Source organism: Dipodomys merriami, unplaced genomic scaffold (assembly GCF_024711535.1).
Source record: "Dipodomys merriami isolate MVZ:Mamm:240054 unplaced genomic scaffold, mDipMer1.0.p SCAF_56, whole genome shotgun sequence".
NCBI classification, from domain to species: Eukaryota; Metazoa; Chordata; class Mammalia; order Rodentia; family Heteromyidae; genus Dipodomys; species Dipodomys merriami.
The window spans coordinates 2,272,112-2,291,853 of record NW_027206135.1 but is presented as its reverse complement, the minus strand read 5'-3'; the positions used below and the strand labels follow the sequence as shown (position 1 = coordinate 2,291,853).

The window sequence follows — 19,742 nt, the reverse complement described above, 5'->3', positions numbered from 1 at the left end:
AAGCTCCCCGCCGTCTTGGCATTTGGGTTGATCTGAATAAACAGCATTGAAGAGCAGAGAGCGCTGGATTCCCGCGACAAGAACACCTAATTCGCAAATATCACTGGATTGTGAGCTACTTAACTCTGAAACCTGTCGCCAACCTCATCTCAGTAGGCTTGAGAGGCCACCAGCTTGTATGTCCAAGTTTGCACTGAAATTGAAACCTACTTTCTAATGTGTTACCCTACCTCTTTCTCCCGAAAGGATCTTGCTCTATCTTGGGCTGGCCTCACACTCTGGCTTATACAGCACTGAGATTACAGGTGTGCACCACCATATTTGGCCCTTCCCATGCCTTTAAGCTACATAAGTATCAGATGCAAACACAGAGAAGAGAAGGGAATAAAATGAGGATAGCTCTTCCTCCCCACAAGGTTGCCTTTCATTCTTCTGGGACGATGAAATGCTTATTAGGTATTTTGTGTGTTTATACATTTAAGTGTGTGCTACCACAATCATTCAGTCCTATTTATCCAAAGATATCACCTAGCTAACTAAAACCCATACGAATATCTAGTCCACAATATGTAATTACATAATTCAGAGCCAGGAGGTTTTAGGGGCAGGTGTGGAGAATATGTCTTTCTGGTCTGAAGCTTGGAATTTACAGTTAGGCTGCATTGGACCTCCCTCCCATCTGGTTTGAAATGTGGGAGTGAGGCAGGAAAAATTTTTTAGCACTCATTGCAGCCAGTTTTTCTCACTTTTTCTACTTTTTTTTCCTCCCCAGACAGTACCTGGGCTTGAAATCATGGACTTGTGCTTATACTCTCACTTGGCTTTTTCCACTCAAGGCTGGTGCTCTACCACTTGAGTCATGCCTCTAGCTTAGCTTTTTTGCTGATTAATTAGAACTGGAGTTTGGAGGACTTCTCTGCTCAGGCTGGCTTCAAACTGTCTCAGCCTCATGAATAGCTGGGATTACAGGAGGTTTCTAAAGAGAGCTTGTTAATAAGAACTGGTTTGGGGATCTTTGGGGGAGGGTTCCTTTTTATTTGATGAAACAATTTTTAGTATAACATTGCCAACATTGGGAGAAGCAGCAAATAATCATGCCTCAGTCTCTTTGCCTTAGTGCCAGCCCTGTAGAACTTAAGGGGGTGGGGGAGACGTTTCTCTTATTGGCAGAAGAGAAAGAGTGGAATACTTAGACCCATCATAGGTACTCAATAAGGTTTCTGAATATTTGTCAAATGAATGAGTAGACTGAGAACCCAGAGGCCTCAGAGGTTCTCAATTTATTGACTCAATTATTTCTAGGATCCTGGGGAGATCCTGCCAAGTGAGATTCTAATAGGCTGATACCTTAATACAGGGTATCTCACACAGATACATATGTGCCAAAGCTATCCTAAGACACTTAAGAAACAGCTTACTGAAGACAGAAGGCAATGATAGAGTGCTTGTTGAGAATGTGCAAGGCTCTGGATTTGATCCCCAGAATGAGGATGGGGGGGCAGGTGACTCACCTGTAATCCTAGCAACTGAGGAGGTAGATATTGCGAGGGTTATATAGTTCAAGGCTGGCCTGGGCAAAATGTTATCAGAGCCCATTTCAACCAATAAAAATCTGGGCATGAACTGGTAAAATAAGTCCCCAGTGTGTAGTATGCTCTAACAAGATAACCCTAAAGGAAAACTATGTTAGTTGTAGGAAAAACATAGGTTGTCCATTTATGATGAAAAATATATAAATGAAAGGGCCAGCAGCCATGGACAGTTTGCATAGGCCAGTCAATAAGTAATTATAGATCTCTATTGACATATTCTCTACAGCAAATTCATATTAAGTACAAATATTACATTTATATTTATATTAGTTAAAAACAAGTAAATGAACATGATAAAATATGAGTTCAATATTGAAATTGTCACTGGATGGAGGTGAGGTTTAGTGAAGCTTCCCTTTAAGTATAGGAAATCTTCACTTAGGGTCTTTGACTTTGATGACAGAATAAGAATTTCTGGACAAGTCACAATGGTAAGAAAATTGGCAGAGTTTTTTTTGAGTAAGTAAACAAGCAGGCAAGCAGATAGACACAAAAGCAGACAAACAGAAGGGCAGAGTGTGGATGCTCTCATAGGGACATAGAAAAACAGACACACAGACACAGACACAGACATACACAGAGACACACACACACACACACAGAAAGAGAGACAGACAGATATGCACATAAGGAGATACCCAGAGAGACACACAGCTCCTTGGGCTGCTGGGGTATTTATAGGGTAAAGGGGGTCTGGCTTCAAGTTATGTTAGGTGGTTTTTTTGTTTTTTTGTTTTTTTGGTCATGGGGCTTGAACTCTAGGCCTGGGTGCTGTCCCTGAGTTCTACAGCTCAAGGTGAGTGTTCTATCACTTAAGCCATAGTGCCACTTCCAGTTTTCTGGTGGTTAATTAGAGATAAGAGTGTTAAGGACTTTCCTGCCTGGGCTGGCCTGAACCATGATCCTCAAATCTCAGCCTTCTGAGTAGCTATGATTACAGGTGTGAGCCGCTGGTGCCTGGTAAAAGAAGTGCTTTGTCTTTGCTTTGCTTTGTTATTCTCTGAGTTTCCAGGTAAGAATGCATCTTGCATTTTGTTATTTCCCTTCTCCTCCCCAAATTAGAAAAATGTATATACAAGATGCAGGGCACCAGAATCAAAGACAGTGAAAGAAAGGGTTATACCATGGGGGAAGAACATACAAAAGAAACAAAAATCACATAATACATTATAAATACGTTAATAGCAAAAAAGAAAAAAACCACTTGTGTCTCTATCTTGGGATTCATTTTGCTTAACATCATCTTATTTGGTCATATGTACATAGCTTTTGACCTTTTCTGCTTGTCCTAGACATTTACTAGTTATTGCAAATAAGGGAAACCATGGGATTTATGTTTCTTTGGGCCTGGCTTATTTCACTTAATATAATTTTTTCCAAGTCTTTCCATTTCCTAACAAATGGGGCGATGTCATTTGTTCGGATGGAGGCATAGAATTCCATAAGGTATAGGTTTATCCATTGTAACAATGAACTGTACAAGAAGACACTATGTTGCAAACAAACTTTAAAACTGGGGGGGGGGGGGAGGGGGAGGAGTTGGGGAGGTGAGGAGGGAAGGGATGGTAGGGGAAAAACAAAGGAGGAGGTAACAATGCTTGATAGGAAATGTACTCATTACCTTACTCATATAACTGTAACCCCTTTGTACAGTATTTTTGCAATAAAAACATATATAAAAATATCCCCTTTAGATATGAATATTTGATCCACTGGAAAAGAATACAGTTGATTATTCTTTTCAAAAAAGAAGAAGAAGAATGCATCTTGCTAGCGGGGTGTTGGAGGCTCATGCCTGTAATCAATCCTAGATACTCAGGAGGCTGAGATCTGAGGATTGCAGTTCAAAGCTAGCTGGGGTAGGAAAGTCCGTGAGACTCTAATCTCCACTTAACCACCAGAAAACTGGAAGTAGTGTTGTTGCTCAACTGGTAAAACACTCATCTTGAGCTGAAGATCTCAGGGACAGCTCCCAGGCCTAGAGTTCAAGACCCTCTACCAAAAAAAAAAAAAAAAAGCATCTTGTCAAAAAGCAGATTGTAATATCTGAGTTACTATTCACTGGCAGAAATTTCCTCCTATTGACTGGCCTCAGTCCCTCCTGCTGTTGGAAATTTACTCTCTTCCCTGAACCCCCTTTTCCCTGGGAAAAGAAATATGCATGGGAATAAAAATGTGAAATCAGAAAACAGAACAAAGTTTTTGATTAAGGGCAAAAACCCCTTGGTAAAGAAAAACTCCAGATAAAGGCTGACAGCCTTTGTCCCTTCTCCATCCTTGCTAAAAAGCAAAAAAACGGAAACAACACAAAAACCCAACTTTCCCTCACTCAAGTTTACCAAGCTGTCAGTAACTCAGTATTGAACAGTAACTCAGATATTACACAGATCCTTATCTTTGAGCTAGGAGGTGTCCTGCTATCTGCATTTTGGGCACCCTGTTAGACAATTGTTAATCCTTGGGTGAGAAATGCATCCCTCCCCTGTTGTCTTTCTCTGAGACAAAAGATAGCATTTCTAAGTGTTTTCTTTCTTTAGTCTTTTCTTTCTTTCTTTCTTTCTTTCTTTCTTTCTTTCTTTCTTTCTTTCTTTCTTTCTTTCTTTCTTTCTTTCTTTCTAGATTTCTTAGTTTCTAAATACCATATTTCTGAATTGCCTTCACCAGGCCTCAGTTTCCTTAAGTTGTCCTGTTTCATTTTCCCCTAAAATGACTTTTGTTCCCTTAATCTTAAGGGAAATACATGAAGGAATATCTACTATATTTGCTGGAAGCTGACCATACGTCATTTCCCCCTAGTCTATCTGGCTTCAAAATCACATATAATTGATATGAGGTATCAATATAACACATATGATGTATCATATATTTATCATATATTTATCATATATTTATTGAGGATGTTTAAAAAAATAATCTTAAGAGGGCTGGGAAAGTGGCTCAGTGGTAGAGCGCTTGCCTTGCATGCATGAGGGCCTTGGGTTCGATTCCTCAGTAACACATAAGCAGAAAAAAGCTGGAAGCAGGAAGTGGCTCCGTGGCTCAAGTAGTAGGGCACTAGGCTTGAGCTGAAGAGCTTAGAGGCAGCGCCCAGGCCCAGAGTTCCAGCCTCCACGACCAGCAAAAATAAATAAATAATCTTAAGAAAGAAAACATCAGTTTAAGGTACTACCTACCATGCTGACTACAGGTGTCAAAAATCAATTCCTGTCAAAAAAAAAAATGATGGCTACTCTTTGCAGCCTTTAATGACGGTGGCCATGTGCTGGACACCAAACGACAAGGAAACTGTCAGATTTGATGCCGTTCAAGTACCATAGGGATGCCCACTTTCTTTGGGCTTGGGATGGGTCCACAGCCCAGCCAAGGTTCTGAAAGGCCATATGTGGGCCAGGGGCGTTTCCTGTACGCCCTTTACTCCCCCCCCCCCCCAAGCCTCGCCTACTCCCCAGGGTGCGCAGGACCTGGGGCTTCCTACCTTCCTCCTCCCTCCACCCTCCTCCCTTCGTTCCCCCGCCCCCCTCACCTCCCCGCCTCCCTCCTTGCTCCGGGCCGGCCTTTGTCCCGCCCGCCGCCAGGGGGCGCCGTAGGCTGTCTAGCGCGCGGCTCGCGGCCCGGGAGCGCCGGCGCGGGAGAGCGGCGGAGGCCGGCCGGCGGCGGCCATGGACCGCTTCGTGTGGACCAGCGGCCTCCTGGAGATCAACGAGACCCTGGTGATCCAGCAGCGCGGGGTGCGCATCTACGACGGCGAGGAGAAGGTAGGGCGGCGGTCCCCCCGGGCCGGGCGCAGATCCCGGGCCTCGAGGTGTGGGGCGCAGGCAGTGTCCCCCCGCGCCGGCCGCGGCCTGGGGCGCTCGCTCGGGCGCCTCCCCCGCGCCGTCAGCGCCCAACTTTGGAGTGGTTTCCGGTCGGCACGGTCGCCGCCGTTCGCCTCGCCCTCCCATCGCCGCCCCCCCCCCCGTGGTCATCTTTAGGGGTGCCCCGTCCCTGTGCTCCCTGAGAGCCCCCTGAGGTCATCTGCGGGCGGCGGGCAGGGACGGGGGCGTTGGAGCTTCGGAGTCAGAGCCCTAATGACACGGGGTATCGGGCGTAGATCGTGGGGACAACCCAGTTCCGCCCTGTCAGGTACTAGGGGTACTCACTCCCCAGCCCCGATCATCAGCTCTGCGTCAGGCCAGCAGAATGGAGGCTTGCTGGAACGGATTTCCTGGGTTTTCCCCTTGGCCATGCTTCTCTTGTTTGTTCTTTTGGTTTTGTATTTGTTTTGTCATTACTCTAGGAGTTTGGGGCTTACGTTTTGCAAAGAGGTGCGTGTCTTGCCTTGCAAGGCAGGCATAAATCTCAGGACATGGCTCTCAAACGGGGAAGAAAAGTATAGCATGGAAGTACGTATTTTGTGGATAGTCGAAGCTACAACACTTTTCTGGATGGTATGGACAAATCACAAGTAGAAAAAAAATTGTTTTAAGTCTTTAACCCCTAAGTTAGCACTCGGTGACCCTGATGTATTTTCAGCTACTACCTGTCCTTCCTTGCCATTTTAATGAACTTCCTTCTGTAACGCATGTTGGTATAATTTCATTGACCCCCTGGCTTTTCCTGGTCATGCTTCTAGAATTTTAAGACTTGGGACCTGGGTCTCCTGACTTCTTCTGTAGGGTATTTTGGTGGACAGTTACAGCTGTGATTGTGTTTGAAGTTTCTTCCTTAAATAATTGGCTGGACTTAGTCCATTTACTCACTGCCTTGACACTTTTATTCATTTAAACCCAGATTGAATCCTATGTCTGTTTTTTTTTTGTCTTGTTTTTGTTTGTGTTATTTTAGATTTGGTCTCCAGGCCCAGGCTGGTCTTAAATCTTCCTACCTTAACTTCCTCAGTGCTGAGATTACAGTTATGTGTCTACACACCTGGCCTTGCATCTTTTTATTGGAGGACAAACTAAATTTACTCACTCTTCTTCCTTACCAAGTTTACATCTTCAGAACCATTTTAAATGGGAAGTGTAATCAACCTCCCTGGTGAGTTTTGATTCTGCTCCCACTTTAAAAAAAAACAACAAAACAACAATAGAGATAGGGCCTCAGAGACTTCTCCAATGCCGTTCCCCAAGGGAGCGCCTAGAATCCATGTCCTTGCAGAGCTCTCCACCTTGTTGTTTCTGGGAGTATCTTTGCTGGCCAGGACCTTTGTTTCCCACAAAATAAAAATCACGAATACAAGTACCTGTATGTGGGAAACTGTTGTTGAATCAGAACATTCTCATTTTTTCCTTTGAAGCTTTTATGAAATGTTGTAGCAGACAGAAGAAAAGTCTCATGGGAAAAAGTCTTCACTGCTGGTCCTTTTGTAACCTTTCAATGAATCCAAGTCAGAAAAAAGACATAATGAATCCCTAACTTCCTGACCCATGCACCAAATATGTTAACAGAAAGTTTAACCTCAGTCCTTGTGTCTGGCAAGAGAATAATTCAGACAAGGCATAAAGATAAATAAAGATGGTAGAAAAGTTTATTAGAGAAAAGAAATAATAGCAGAGAAAAGGCTTCTGGCATAGACCTGCCAGGAGAAGACAGCCTTTCAGCCCATCTCTCCCATCTTGGCTGTCTTCTTAGTGCAGAGATTGGCCTTGGGATAAATAGGGAGAATGGATTGATTTTCTGATTGGAGGGCCTCCTTTTGGTTTTCTGTTAGGTTGTGATGCCAAAGATGACAGTCTCAACTTTATTTTCTCATTTTCTGTCCTGTCTTCCTCATTCTCCCTGCCCCCATTTCACTGGCAGGTTTGGGTTTATCAGCTTATCCTGCCATCTGCCATAATCCCTGTTTGGCTGCTGTTCAGCTAACTTGTGTCATTTTGATGTAGTCAAAAACTTTTAACTCTCCTTTTTTTTTTTTTTTTGTCAGTTGTGGGTTTTGAACTATGGGCCTGGGCACTGTCCCTGAGCTCTTCAGCTCAAGGTGAGTGCTCTACCACTTGAGCCATAATGCTACTTCTTGTTTTCTGGTGGTTAATTGGAGATGAGAGTCTCATGGACATTCCTGCTGTTGCTGGTTTTGAACTGAAATCCTCAGATCCTCAGCCTCCTGAGTATCTTGGATACCCAGCTAAGAACTTTTAACTCTTCTGAAGAAGTGGTGCTGTGGTTCAAAGTGGTAGAATACTAGCCTTGAGCAAAAGAGCTTAGGGACAGTACTCAGGCTCTGAGTTCAAGTCCCACGACTGGCCCCCCAAAAGACGTTCTAAACTAGAGGCTATGAGGGTAAGTGTCTTAACAGTAAAGTGCCACTCTAAAGTGAGCTTCCCTACCCCTGTGCTGGAGACTAGGCTTACTCTGTCACTTGTTGAATGTCTGGAGTTATCTGCATGGCTCTTGGTGTGACTTAGGGCCAGAATAGTTCCAGGGCAAAGTGCTGGGTCCTGGAAGATTCTAGAAGGTTCTGGTGCTGAAGACTAGGTGGCTGCTCATCAGCCTCCAGATGTTGTCAGGTTAGACTCCAATTCAGAACCAGTCTTTAAGTGGCTCCCTCAGCCTTGGAACTACAGTCCAGACAGCTAGGTTCTTATAGCTGTGCATGTAGCACATACTCTGGTGAGCATGCACATACATCAGTTGTATGCTCCTGGAGGGCAGAGTGTGTGCCTTCATCATCCTTGTGTCTTCTGGTTCACCGTGAGTGTGAAATCCATTTTAAAAAAGAAATTGGGGGGGGGGGCTGGGAAGGTGGCTCAGTGGTAGAGTGCTTGCCCTTGCATGCATGAGGCCCTGAGTTTGATTCCTCAGCACCACATAAGCAGAAAAACAAAAGCTGGAAGTGGCTCAAGTGGTAGAGCACTAGCCTTGAGCTTAAGAGCTGAGGGACAGCACCCAGGCCCAGAGTTCAGACCCATGACCCCCCTCACCCCCCCAAAAACAAAAAAAAACATTAAAAAAGAAATTGGGGGCTAGGAAGGCAGCTCAGTGGTAGAGTGCTTGCCTTGCATGCATGAGCCCCAGGTTCGATTCCTCAGCACCACACAAGCAGAAAAAGCCAGAAGTGGCACTATGGCTCAAGTGGTTGAGCTGAAGAGCTGAGGGACAGCGCCCAGGCCCAGAATTCAGGTCCCACGACTGACCAAAAAAAAAAAAAAAAAAAAAAGAAAGAAAAAAGAAATCAGAGGCAGGAATTCTAACTCAAATCTGTAGTTACTTTGGAGGTGGAGATTAGGGAATCCAGTTTCAAGGCCAGCCCCAGCATAGAAGTTTGAGAGGTTTCATCTAAACCAATGTCTGCTTACAGTGGCATATGTCTGACAGACAGTGGCTGGTCACAGTAATGTGCACTTAGCATTCTCAGTGACACAGGGAGGCACAAGTAGGAGGATCAAAGTCCAGAATGGTCCAGGCATAAAGTGAGATCCTACCTTATAAATAATCAAGAAAAAAAAAAGGATTAGATATGCGGCTCAAGTAGTAGTACATGAAAGAAAGAAAAGAAAGAAGAAAGGGAGAAAGAGAGAAAGAAAGAAAGGGAGGAAAGAAAGAAAGAAAGAGAGGAAGGAAAGAAGGAAGGAAGGAAGAAAAAGAAAGAAAATGATGCTGGGCGCCGGTGGCTCACGCCTGTAATCTTAGCTACTCAGGAGGCTGAGATCTGAGGATCACAGTTCAAAGCCAGCTCCGGCAGGAAAGTCCGTGAGACTCTTATCTCCAATAAACCACCAGAAAACCGGAAGTGGTGCTGTGGCTCAAGTGGTACAGCGCTCACCTTGAGCTGAAGAGTGCAGGGATAGTGCCCTAGCCCAGAGTTCAAGCCCCACGACCGACAAAGAAAGAAAGGAAGGAAGGAAGGAAGGAAGGAATGAAGGAAGGAAGGAAGGAAGGAAGGAAGGAGAAAAAAAAACTCAGAATAGGTAAAGTGTCTATTCTATGCCAGGAGCTTTATATGCCTTGATGTGTGTATGTGTGTGTATGTAACATGTCTTAAGATTTCACTCTTTTCAACAGGTAAATGACTATTTTACTGAAAGAGAAAATAACAGTCACCTACAGTGACTTGCCTGAGCTCAGTTAGCAAGAGAGGCATGGTTTAAATCCCTATTGATGAGCCTGCACTTGTTTTACTGTATAGTAGTTCCCAGTGCCAGACTCTTTACTCCTAATGAAATGGAGACCCACAGTTGATAATTGCGCAAGTTGGAGCTGTCCTAGGTCATCCATCCAGTCACTGATGAGCTAGAATTCCAAGCCAGGTGCAGCAAACTGCACCTCTGGTGAATCAGTGTGTGCTGGCTTGTTTATACAGGCAGTTTTCGTGGGCCCAATATATGTGGATAATGTGGTGTTTTCATAAGCAGTGTAGACAGGTCATTTGTTTGAATTCATAGATGATTCTTTTGTAGCCTCAGCTCATTTTAAAACAACAATGCATGGAGATTAATAATATGTAAGGTGGTGAGTTGGCAGTGCATACCAGAGGATTTACAAGGTGTTTATTCTCTTTCAGCTAACGATTTCACTTTTAGGAATTTAGTCTTGGGAAATAATCAGGGAGGCAGAAGAATATGGTGTGAAGATTTCCATCTCAGTGTTATAGGTACTATATTATTAAATACTGGAAAAATTAAAACAATTGGAATGTCTACTATAGAGATTAAACCACAGTACTCCCTACTTTGCAGAAGGATTGCTAACTCTAGCTTGCTGAACAAAAAGAGTTATAACACCATAAATAACATGGCCTTACTTTCAAAGCTTATACATATATGTATGTGGATCCTCTGATTGGTAGAGTTATGAATGATTTCATTTTCTTCTTAGATTTTAAATATGTCTTAGAGTTCTCAAGAATGAGTTAAGTTATATTTTTATAACAACACTATGCTTAAAAAGAAGGAAGGAAAGGAGGAAGAAAGTGGGTAAGAGCTTGGACAGTTGCCTAAATCTGATTAACTTTTAAACAGTTGAAAAGACTTTGGTTCTGAGTAGTAGACGCACACCAGCCCAAACTTGTCTACCAGGTTTAGGTCATAATCCACTGGAAGCCATGACGGGAACTATTACCCAATTTCTTCTCTTGGAGCAGCAACATTTTATATCTGCTCATCACTAATTGGCATGGCAATAGAGCATACTTGGCTTTGAGCTTTAAATTCCAATCCTTGTGCTTGGATATCAGTAAGATAAAACATAAAGGTTCTTAATCAGAACTATTAATTTCCTAATGCCATATCATGCACTCTCAAGTTAATATAATATTGGAAATCTTACTCATTGACCAAAAAAAAAAAGTAGTTCAAAAAATACCTTAAACTCAGTTATTTGGTTTTACATAATTAAGATTAGCCAAGGTGTTTGATTGAATTGTGGGTATCCAGGCATGGAATCCATAAAGTCTTGTCTCAATGTCTGTGTGTAGAATTTCCTTCCTAGAGTATACTTAAAAGCCAGGCACTGGTGACTCACTGGTAATCCTAACTCCTCAGGAGGCTGAGACTTGCAAAATGCTGGTTAAAAGAGCCTTGAAGCTTGTTTGGTTTGCTTGCTTGGGTGCCACAGAGTCACACCTTCAGCCTTGCTTTTTGGTTATTTTAGCTATAGTATCTAGTGAACTTTTCTGCTCAATCTGATTTTGAACCTCGGTACTCTAGATTCTTGAGGAATTATTACAGGTATGAATGAGCGACCTACACTCAGCATGAAGGAATATTTTTGACACATGTTGCTCTGTGAACTTTTAACAAAAATTAATATATATTTTCAGGTTATCTGAAATTATATATGACAATGATGTTTCTTTTTTTGGGGTGGGGGGTCCAGTCGTGGGGCCTGAACTCTGGGCCTGGACACTGTCCCCCAGTGTCCAGCTCTTCAGCTCAAGGCTAGTGCTCTACCACTTGAGCCACAGCACCACTTTTGGCTTTTTTCTGCTTATGTGGTGCTGAGGAATTGAACCCAGGGCCTCATGCATGCAAGGCAAGCACTCTACCACTGAGCTGCCTTCCCAGCCCCCGATGTTTCTTTTTATTAGACAAAATTGTTATATAGGAAAGCTGAAAGAAAAAACTTAAAATAATCAGTAATCTTCCTGTCCATAATTACTTTGAGCATATTCTATATGATGAACTATGTTAGTATGTAATCATCTATACTATGTTGAAATGACCTTTTCTATCTTACAAAACATCATGAATCTCTTGTAATATTGTCAGTCACATACTTTTCTAATAGGAAATGTATTATGAAAAAGATTATGATTATTTCTGCTAAGAATGATATACAGAATGCTCTAACTGCTTCTTGAAACACATTATTTTAAACTCATGAATAACTGTAAAACAAAAAACAAAAAAAGCCCCTGGACCCTCCTTAAATGCTTTCCTTGGAATTTTGTGAGGTAGCTTATAAATGGGACCATCCTTGTAACTTTTGAAATAACCAAATAGTTCTGGAAAGTATACAAACAAGTAGAGCACAGCAAATTCTACTTTCTAATAAGGACAGTGATTAGAAGCTTCCAATATGTTTCTTTTGATTTTAACTGAAATGAAGGAACTTATCTTTTGGGTTCTGCTTTTGCTTCTACATTGAAATGGACTGAAATGGACTTACTTATCTACCTTTCAGTAATATGAAGGTTAAAGAGTTGAACATTTGTGTGTGTGTGACTGTTTGTGTGTGTCTGTGTTACAGTTTAAAAAAAAAACATTTTGTAGCTTTTCAGTAGGCGACACAGTCCCAATACCCTGAAGAGTATGCTTGTGTCAGCTCAGGCTGTTGTACCAACGCCTCAAACCCAGTGGCTTAAACAATAGGGAGTTCTAGAGGCTGAAATTCCTTCATCAAGGTCTGGGGGTCTTTGAGAGTCCTCTTCCAGGCTTAGGAACAACCACTATCTTGCTATGTGCACATAGCCTTTCCTGTGTTGTGTAGAGGGTCTTGTTCCATTTTGGGGGCTTTGCCTGGTGACCTCTTCTCAACATAGGCACCTCCCATAGGCCTCACCTCCAAATTCCATCACAATGGGGGCGTAAAGGGTATGAGGCACAAACATTTAGATTCATTCCAGAACAGTTTAGACATCCCTCTCCTATCTTTATACCTTGCCTTCCTAGTTCTCTCACGCTCTAGAGTATATCACTCCAGAGGAGACATATATAAGTACTTGTGTAAAATATATTGTTTTTTTCCCTCTTTAAAATGTAAATGTTGTAGTGTATGCCTTTAATCCCATTTATGAGATTGAGATCTGTGAATCACCATTCAAAGCCAGCCCAGGTAAACAAGTCCAGGTAAACAAATCTCCAGTTAAGCAGCAAAATGTCAGAACTGGAGCATGCCTCAAGGTATAGAGCTCCAACTGTGAGAGAAAAAGCTGAGCAAGAACATGAAAGCTAAGTTCATGCTCCACATTTGGTACACACACACACACACACACACACACACACACACACACACACACACACACACGCATTCCCTCCCCTTCCCCCCCCCCCCCCGCCACCCACATGCACTAGGAGGTATGTCATGGTAGAAACACTTGCCTAGCATGCACAGGGCCCTGGGATTAATCCTCAGGACCTGTCCTCCCCACACATATACACACATGGACATGCACATACTATCCAAACTCACTTTTTCTCTTAAGTCTAGAGAATGTAGTCTATTAATTTTAAGCATTCTCTTGAACATTTTAACAAATTTGAAATCAGGGTGAGTGTTAGAATTAAATGTTCTAATTACTATGGAACACCATGGGTATATGAAGAAGCTCTATACCTTTTTTTAGTGAATGCCTATCATGCATTTATGTGAGTGTACATTTCCTTATTGGTGGACATGTGAATTGTTTCCTATTTATTGCTTTTACATACAGCATTGGATGGCCTAGTACTAAATCATCGTACAAGTGTGAATTCATTGTGGAATAAATCCCCCATAGTACAAAGTCTCCTTGAGCCAAAGGATGTTTGTATTTGTAATGTTGACAGATATTAACAATCTCCCTCCCCCCAATAGGCTGTGCTACTAACAAATGTATGAGAATGTTGTCAGGACCCTGTCATCAAATTTTTGGACCTATGTCAATCTTATGGATGAGTCTTACCTCTTCATGTGCTCTTCATTTGCATTTATCTTATTGTCTGATTGGACATCATTCAATGTGTTCATAAGTTATTTGTATTCCTTTTCTAGTAAGTGTCAGGCTATTTTCTCACTGAAAATATTTTCTCACTGAGTGTTCTACACCTATATTAAGGAAAGTATTCCTTTGTCTCAAATGTGCATTATAGTTGTTTTTACCAGCCTACCATTTACCTTTTGTTTTTGCTGGCAATAGTTTTTGCCATCCAAGGGGCTCAGTGGTAGAGTGCTTGCCTTGCATGCATGAGGCCCTGGGTTTGATTCCTCAGCACCACATAAACAGGAAAAGCCAGAAGTGGTGCTGTGGCTCAAGTGGTAGAGTGCTAGCCTTGAGCTGAAGAGCTGAGGGACAGTGCCCAGGCCCAGAGTTCAGGCCCCATGACCAACCAAAAAAAAAAAAGAATATATGTAGGGCTCAGAATGGGAATGTCTTAGTGGTACAATGCTTGCCTAGCATGCATGAAACCCTGGGTTTGATTCCTCAGTATCACAATAAACAGAAAAAGCCAGAAGTGGTAGTGTGGCTCAAGTGGTAGAGTGCCAGCCTTGAGCAAAAAGAAGCTCAGAGACAGTGCCTAGGCCCTGAGTTCAAGCCCCAGGACCAGCACACACACACAAAAATATGTATATGCCCCTATATGTAGTTAAATCTTTTTATGTAAGCCTAATGGGTTTCATGACTTCAGGGTGTGTGTGTGTGTGTGTGTGTGTGTGTGTGTGTGTGTGTGTGTGTGTGTGTGTGTGTGTGTGTGTGTGTGTGTGTGTGTGTGTGTGTGTGTGTGTGTGTGTGTGTGTGTGTGTGTGTGTGTGTGTGTGTGTGTACTAGTGATCTTTAAACCACAGCTCCATTTCTGGCTTTTTTGATAATTAATTGGAGATAACATTCTCACAGACTTTCCTTCCTGGGCTGGCTTTGAACCTCAATCCTCAGATCTTATCCTCCTGAGTAGCTAGAATTATAGGCATGAGCCACTGGCACCTGGCCTGATGCCTTTCTTTTTTTTTTTTGTCGGTCATGGGGCTTGAACTCTGGGCTTGGGCGCTGTCCCTCAGCTCTTCAGCTCAAGGCGAGCGCTCTACCACTTGAGCTACAGCGCCACTTCCGGTTTTCTAGTGGTTTATTGGAGATAGGAGTCTCACGGTCTTTCCTGCCCGGGCTGGCTTTGAACCGCGATTCTCAGATCTCAGCCTCCTGAGTAGCTAGGATTACAGGCGTGAGCCACCGGCGCCCGGCCTGATGCCTTTCTTAAGAAGGCCTTTCCATATTGAGATTAATTTTTAAATCTTTTCATTGTTTTTTCATATTTTTTCTTGTTCTTCCCTCTTACCTATTTGATGCACCAAGAATTCAATCCAGTACAATGCATTAAGTATTCATCTTTCTATTTGAAAGTTTAGTGCCCTCAGTCATTGATTAAATGTCTATTCCCATCTTTTCTTGTATGCGTCTATGTCTATTCTGGATTTTCCTACTTAAACATTTAAAAATTGTACAAGTTTTTATACAAATCCAGTCTTGCTATAAAATATTGTAGTAATTTTATAGAGTAAAAAAGGTCCCTTTGCTTCCTACCATTACCTCACTTTTATTTAGAGATAATTATTGTTACAGGTTCACTGTGTATAACTTTTGGATCTTTTGCTATGGTTTATGTAGAGATGTGTGTGTGTGTGTGTGTGTGTGTGTGTGTGTGTGTGTGTGTGTTTTAAACATGTGCTTAAGGATTGTTATCCCCACATGAAATATGATACAAATCCCTCCCTCCACTCTCCGCCAACCCCGCAGTCCCGTAGTAGTCTGTATTGTTCCACCTGGTCATCCTTAAACCTCTGCTGTGTCCCCTACACTGAATGCTTCATCCACTCTTCTCCGTCTAGGTCCTTTCCAATTTCTCTGTAATTCTACCATGACTATCTACCTAGTAGCTTATACCTATGAGGCTCTTTTTAGTTTGTGATAAACCTCATTCTAAAATGCTTATGCAATTAACTTCATGCATGGTGAATGAGAAAGAAAATTTAGACATTTCTGACACATGATTGATATTTTATCACAATCCTATTTTTTCTAGATAAAATTTGATGCCGGGACTCTTCTGCTTAGTACACACCGACTGATTTGGAGAGATCAGAAAAATCATGTAAGGCACATCATCTGCTCTGGTTTCATATTTTGTTTTGTTTTATTTTATTGGGCCTTGAGCATGCTCAGCTCATGCTTTACCATCAAGTTAAGCTACCCTTTGTTCTAGTTTTTTGTTGTTGGTTGTGGGGCTTGAACTTAGGGCCTGGGCGCTGTCCCTGAGCTCTTCAGCTCAAGGCTAGTGCTCAACCACGTGAACCACAGGGCCACTTCTGGTTTTCTGGTGGCTGATTGGAGATTAGAGTCTCATGGACCTTCCTGCCCAGCCTGGCTTTGAACCATGATCCTCAGATCTCAGCCTCCTAAGTAGCTAGGATTACAGGTGTGAGCCACCGGCGCCCAGCTTGTTCTAGTTTTTAAATCACTTATGTTTTATTTACCTACATGTTTAGTTAAGCATTTACCTTTGTTTGGTAAAGATGTTTGGATGCAATGCAAATTTCTTTGTCAGTAGTGTGTCCCATGTAGACTCGAATGCAATCAGAGAGCAGTTAGGATGTTATCCCTCATTGGACTCAGAAAAGTCTATGTCACGAATTCTGGTGACTTCTGTACTTTACACTGTAGTCAGATCCTACTCCATGCCTGAGTGTCACAGGGGAGTTATTCTCTCACTAGTTGTAAGAGGTCCTTAAAAAATGCCTATGTTCACAGAACCAACCTGCTTTCCAGACTTATTGATGAGAATCACAAGACAGGTCTGTCATGTCGTTTCTCTAGACATTGGGAAGAGCTGCCTCCATGTTACTTAGAAAAAAGAACTCTTCATAATCCAATCCCCATAATTTCTAGAGTGAGTTACATGTATGTAGAACTAATATCTTCATGCCAAGTTCCTACTTAGCATATGTGAAATCCTAAGCCCTAGGACTAGAGAAAAAAAAAAGAAGAAAAGAAAGGAGTAACAATGGCATATTTATTTAGACAGGTTATTATGATTCCAGGCTGCCCTTGAACTCACTATTCTCCTGTTTCAACCCCCTGATTTCTAGGGTTATAAGTGTGTGTGCACCACACCTGCTTTTAAACCTTATATGTTCTCCTATGCAGCAAAATGCCAATAACAACATTGCTTTTATTTAACTTTTCTGTAAGTTTATCTAAGGAGGTAGAGGTAGCTCGGTATAGCTTGTATACATCAGGTCCTAGGTTTCATCCCTGAGTTTGCCAAAAAATAAATAAATAAAGGCAATAAAATGATGGTTTGTTAAAAGTGTTTTAATTATCAAGTACCTTAGAGGTTCATGGCATGCTAATGCTGTAGAACAAGGGTTTCCAATGGTGTTATTGTTCTCCTCTTGTATTGTTTCTTCCTAGGAATGCTGTATGGCCATTCCTTTGTCCCAAATTGTATTTATTGAAGAACAGGCAGCTGGAATTGGGAAGAGGTAAGGTTTATTTGTTGTAGCTTTAATTCACAAAAAATGTTTACTCTTATACTATTGCTCATGTTAAAATAACCTTTAGATTCATTCTTAAAGTATGGCTAAAGTGCTAAAGTTCTCTGTAATACCCTTGGATACTAATGAATAAATAGGTATATGTTAAAAAATATTGAGAACATTTACTTTCAATTTGTGTGTGTGTGTGTGTGTGTGTGTGTGTGTGTGTGTATGTGATCTATTAGGAGAAATTTAATGATATGTCAGGTCAACTTTCTTTAGTATTCTCTTTAGTTTCCAATCCCTTCATCTCCTCCCAAATATTACCATTTTTGCATTCATTTAAAGACATATTTTTTCCCTTTTTAACCTCAGAACTTCTGAACTCAAGATGCCTTTTTTATTTGTTAGTTTTTAATTTGATGAAATGTAATAAGTGAATAAGCTAATACAAATATGGACAAATTGACATGACTTTTAAATTTGGGAACTCTTAAACTTCATTTTGTACCATTATCTTGTGGGCTTTTTTTTTTTTTTTGGTGTGTGTGTGTGTGTGTGCCAGTTCTGGTCTGGGCACTGTCCCTGAACTTTTTTTTAAATATGTTTTTTATTGTAAAAATACTGTACAGAGGGGTTATAGTTACATGAGCGAGGTAATCAGTACATTTCCTATCAAGCATTGTTGCCGCCTCCTTTGTTTTTTCCTTACCATCTCTTCCCTCCCATCTCTACAACTACATTCTCCCTCCCCCCACCTAAATTGTAAAGTTCATTTTTCGACATAGATCTTTTACATCTCATTGTTGCAATAGGTCAACCTTTATCCCTATTTAAACAATTTGTTTTTTTTCCTTCTGCTCCCCAAATTATACCAAGATCAAATACAGTGAAAAGAGGGATTATACCTTGGGGGAGGGACATACAAAGCAACAGAAAAATCACGTGGTACCTTGTAATTACGTTAGAAACAATAGCAAGAAAGAAAAAACCACTTGTGTCCTTATCTTGGGGTTCATTTCACTTAACATAATCTTATCTGACCTTTTCTGCTTGTGTTTGTTTTGTTTTTGTTTTTAAGTTTTTAGTTTTTTTAATTTTTAATTATTGGTTTTCCTTTTCAGGACCTGACAGTAGGACCAAGGGTTTTTAGTTTTACAAATGGCTCAGTCACCTTATAGAATAGTGAGAGCTTTGTTGCTATACTTGATGATATATTCCAAACAGTGCTGGAGTCCTGCTCATATAGTGTATTAAAGGTATTGCTCACCTGTTGTAAAGATGTTCACCATCAAGAAGTAGTAAAGAGTCCTTACAAAAACTGGTCCCAGTTCACTAACAAAAACATGCTTTCCACAGAGGAGGCCTAACTGATGATGTGTCAATTTCACAGTGATATTTAGACAACAAATAGGTCCAAACATAAAGGAAATCATTCAATAGATACACCTGTCATGTGATGAGAAAGAGAAGCCTTTAGGGTTTGGTTTGTAGCTCAGTGGTAGAGTACTTTAAAAGTATCCAGGAAATTTTGATTGGGTTTTTTAGTTTCCCTAATCTTTATAGAAGATTGTTTGTTGAGCAGGTTGGAAAAAATGGAGGAAAACAGACTTATAAAGCTGAACAAATATGATGGTATTTTTAATAGCATAGAAGATAACTGCAGTCATAAAGATAAGTAGCTCATGCCCATAAGACAGCAGCACTTTGAGAGTTGTTTTCCCTATTGACTGAGCAGCATTTTCCAACAAATGACACTAGAATGTTAGTTTTGGATAGGATTTTAATAAAATATCAGCTGGCCAGTTTTACAGATCATTTTCATGTTTTGTTTTCAAATGAATAAAGTAGTATGCTTTGGCAGAAATCATAGACACTCCCTGTTGCCCCCATCCATCCCCGTCCATCTGTCCCCCCCGCCCCAGAACCCCTGGGGATGACTCTGTAGATGGAAAACCCTAATCAGGAAGTGCTCAAAAACTTGAGCTTATTTTCTAAAGCCATATTTTTTTATATAACTAGTAACTTGAAACTTTGGTTCACACTTTTAAGTCTTAAGTAGGAATACTTTTGAAAGCTTCATTGATTCTGACAATATAAAATTTTTTGTGTGTCAGTCTGGGGCTTGAACTCAGGGACTGGGCACTGTTCCTTTTTTGCTCAATTCCTGTGCTCTACCACTTGAGCTACATCTCTACTTTTAGCTTTTTTAATGATTAATTAGAAATAAGAGTCTCATGGACTTTACTGCTCAGTCAGGCTTTGAACCATGAACCTCAGATCTCAGCCTCCTGAGTAGTTAGGATTAGAGGTGTGAGCCACCAGTGCCTGTCTGAATAAATTATTTTCTAAAGTCAATTAAATGTATTACACTTGTTCTCTTTAGTGCCAAAATCGTGGTTCATCTGCATCCAGCTCCTCTTAACAAAGAACCTGGTCCTTTCCAGAGTAGTAAGAATTCCTATATTAAACTCTCCTTCAAAGAACATGGCCAGATTGAGGTAA

The 19,742-nt window shown here is 41.4% G+C and overlaps 1 protein-coding gene across 3 annotated transcripts in view; it reads left to right on the top strand.

Moving 5' to 3' along the window:
* The first annotated feature begins 5,195 nt into the window (after positions 1-5,195).
* The window catches only part of LOC138812162 (vacuolar protein-sorting-associated protein 36), a 32,763-nt gene continuing 18,216 nt past the window's right edge, over positions 5,196-19,742 (top strand). For 2 of the 3 annotated variants that reach the window (XR_011367559.1, XM_070000114.1), the window contains exons 1-4: positions 5,196-5,347; positions 15,785-15,853; positions 17,173-17,243; positions 19,624-19,738. Coding sequence is in view for 2 of the 3 variants with exons in the window: in XM_070000114.1 (XP_069856215.1) it covers positions 5,252-5,347; positions 15,785-15,853; positions 17,173-17,243; positions 19,624-19,738 (351 nt within the window). In the remaining variant the exon portion in view is untranslated. The remainder of the gene's footprint in view (positions 5,348-15,784; positions 15,854-17,172; positions 17,244-19,623; positions 19,739-19,742) is intronic. The other variant, XM_070000115.1, reaches the window with a different exon arrangement.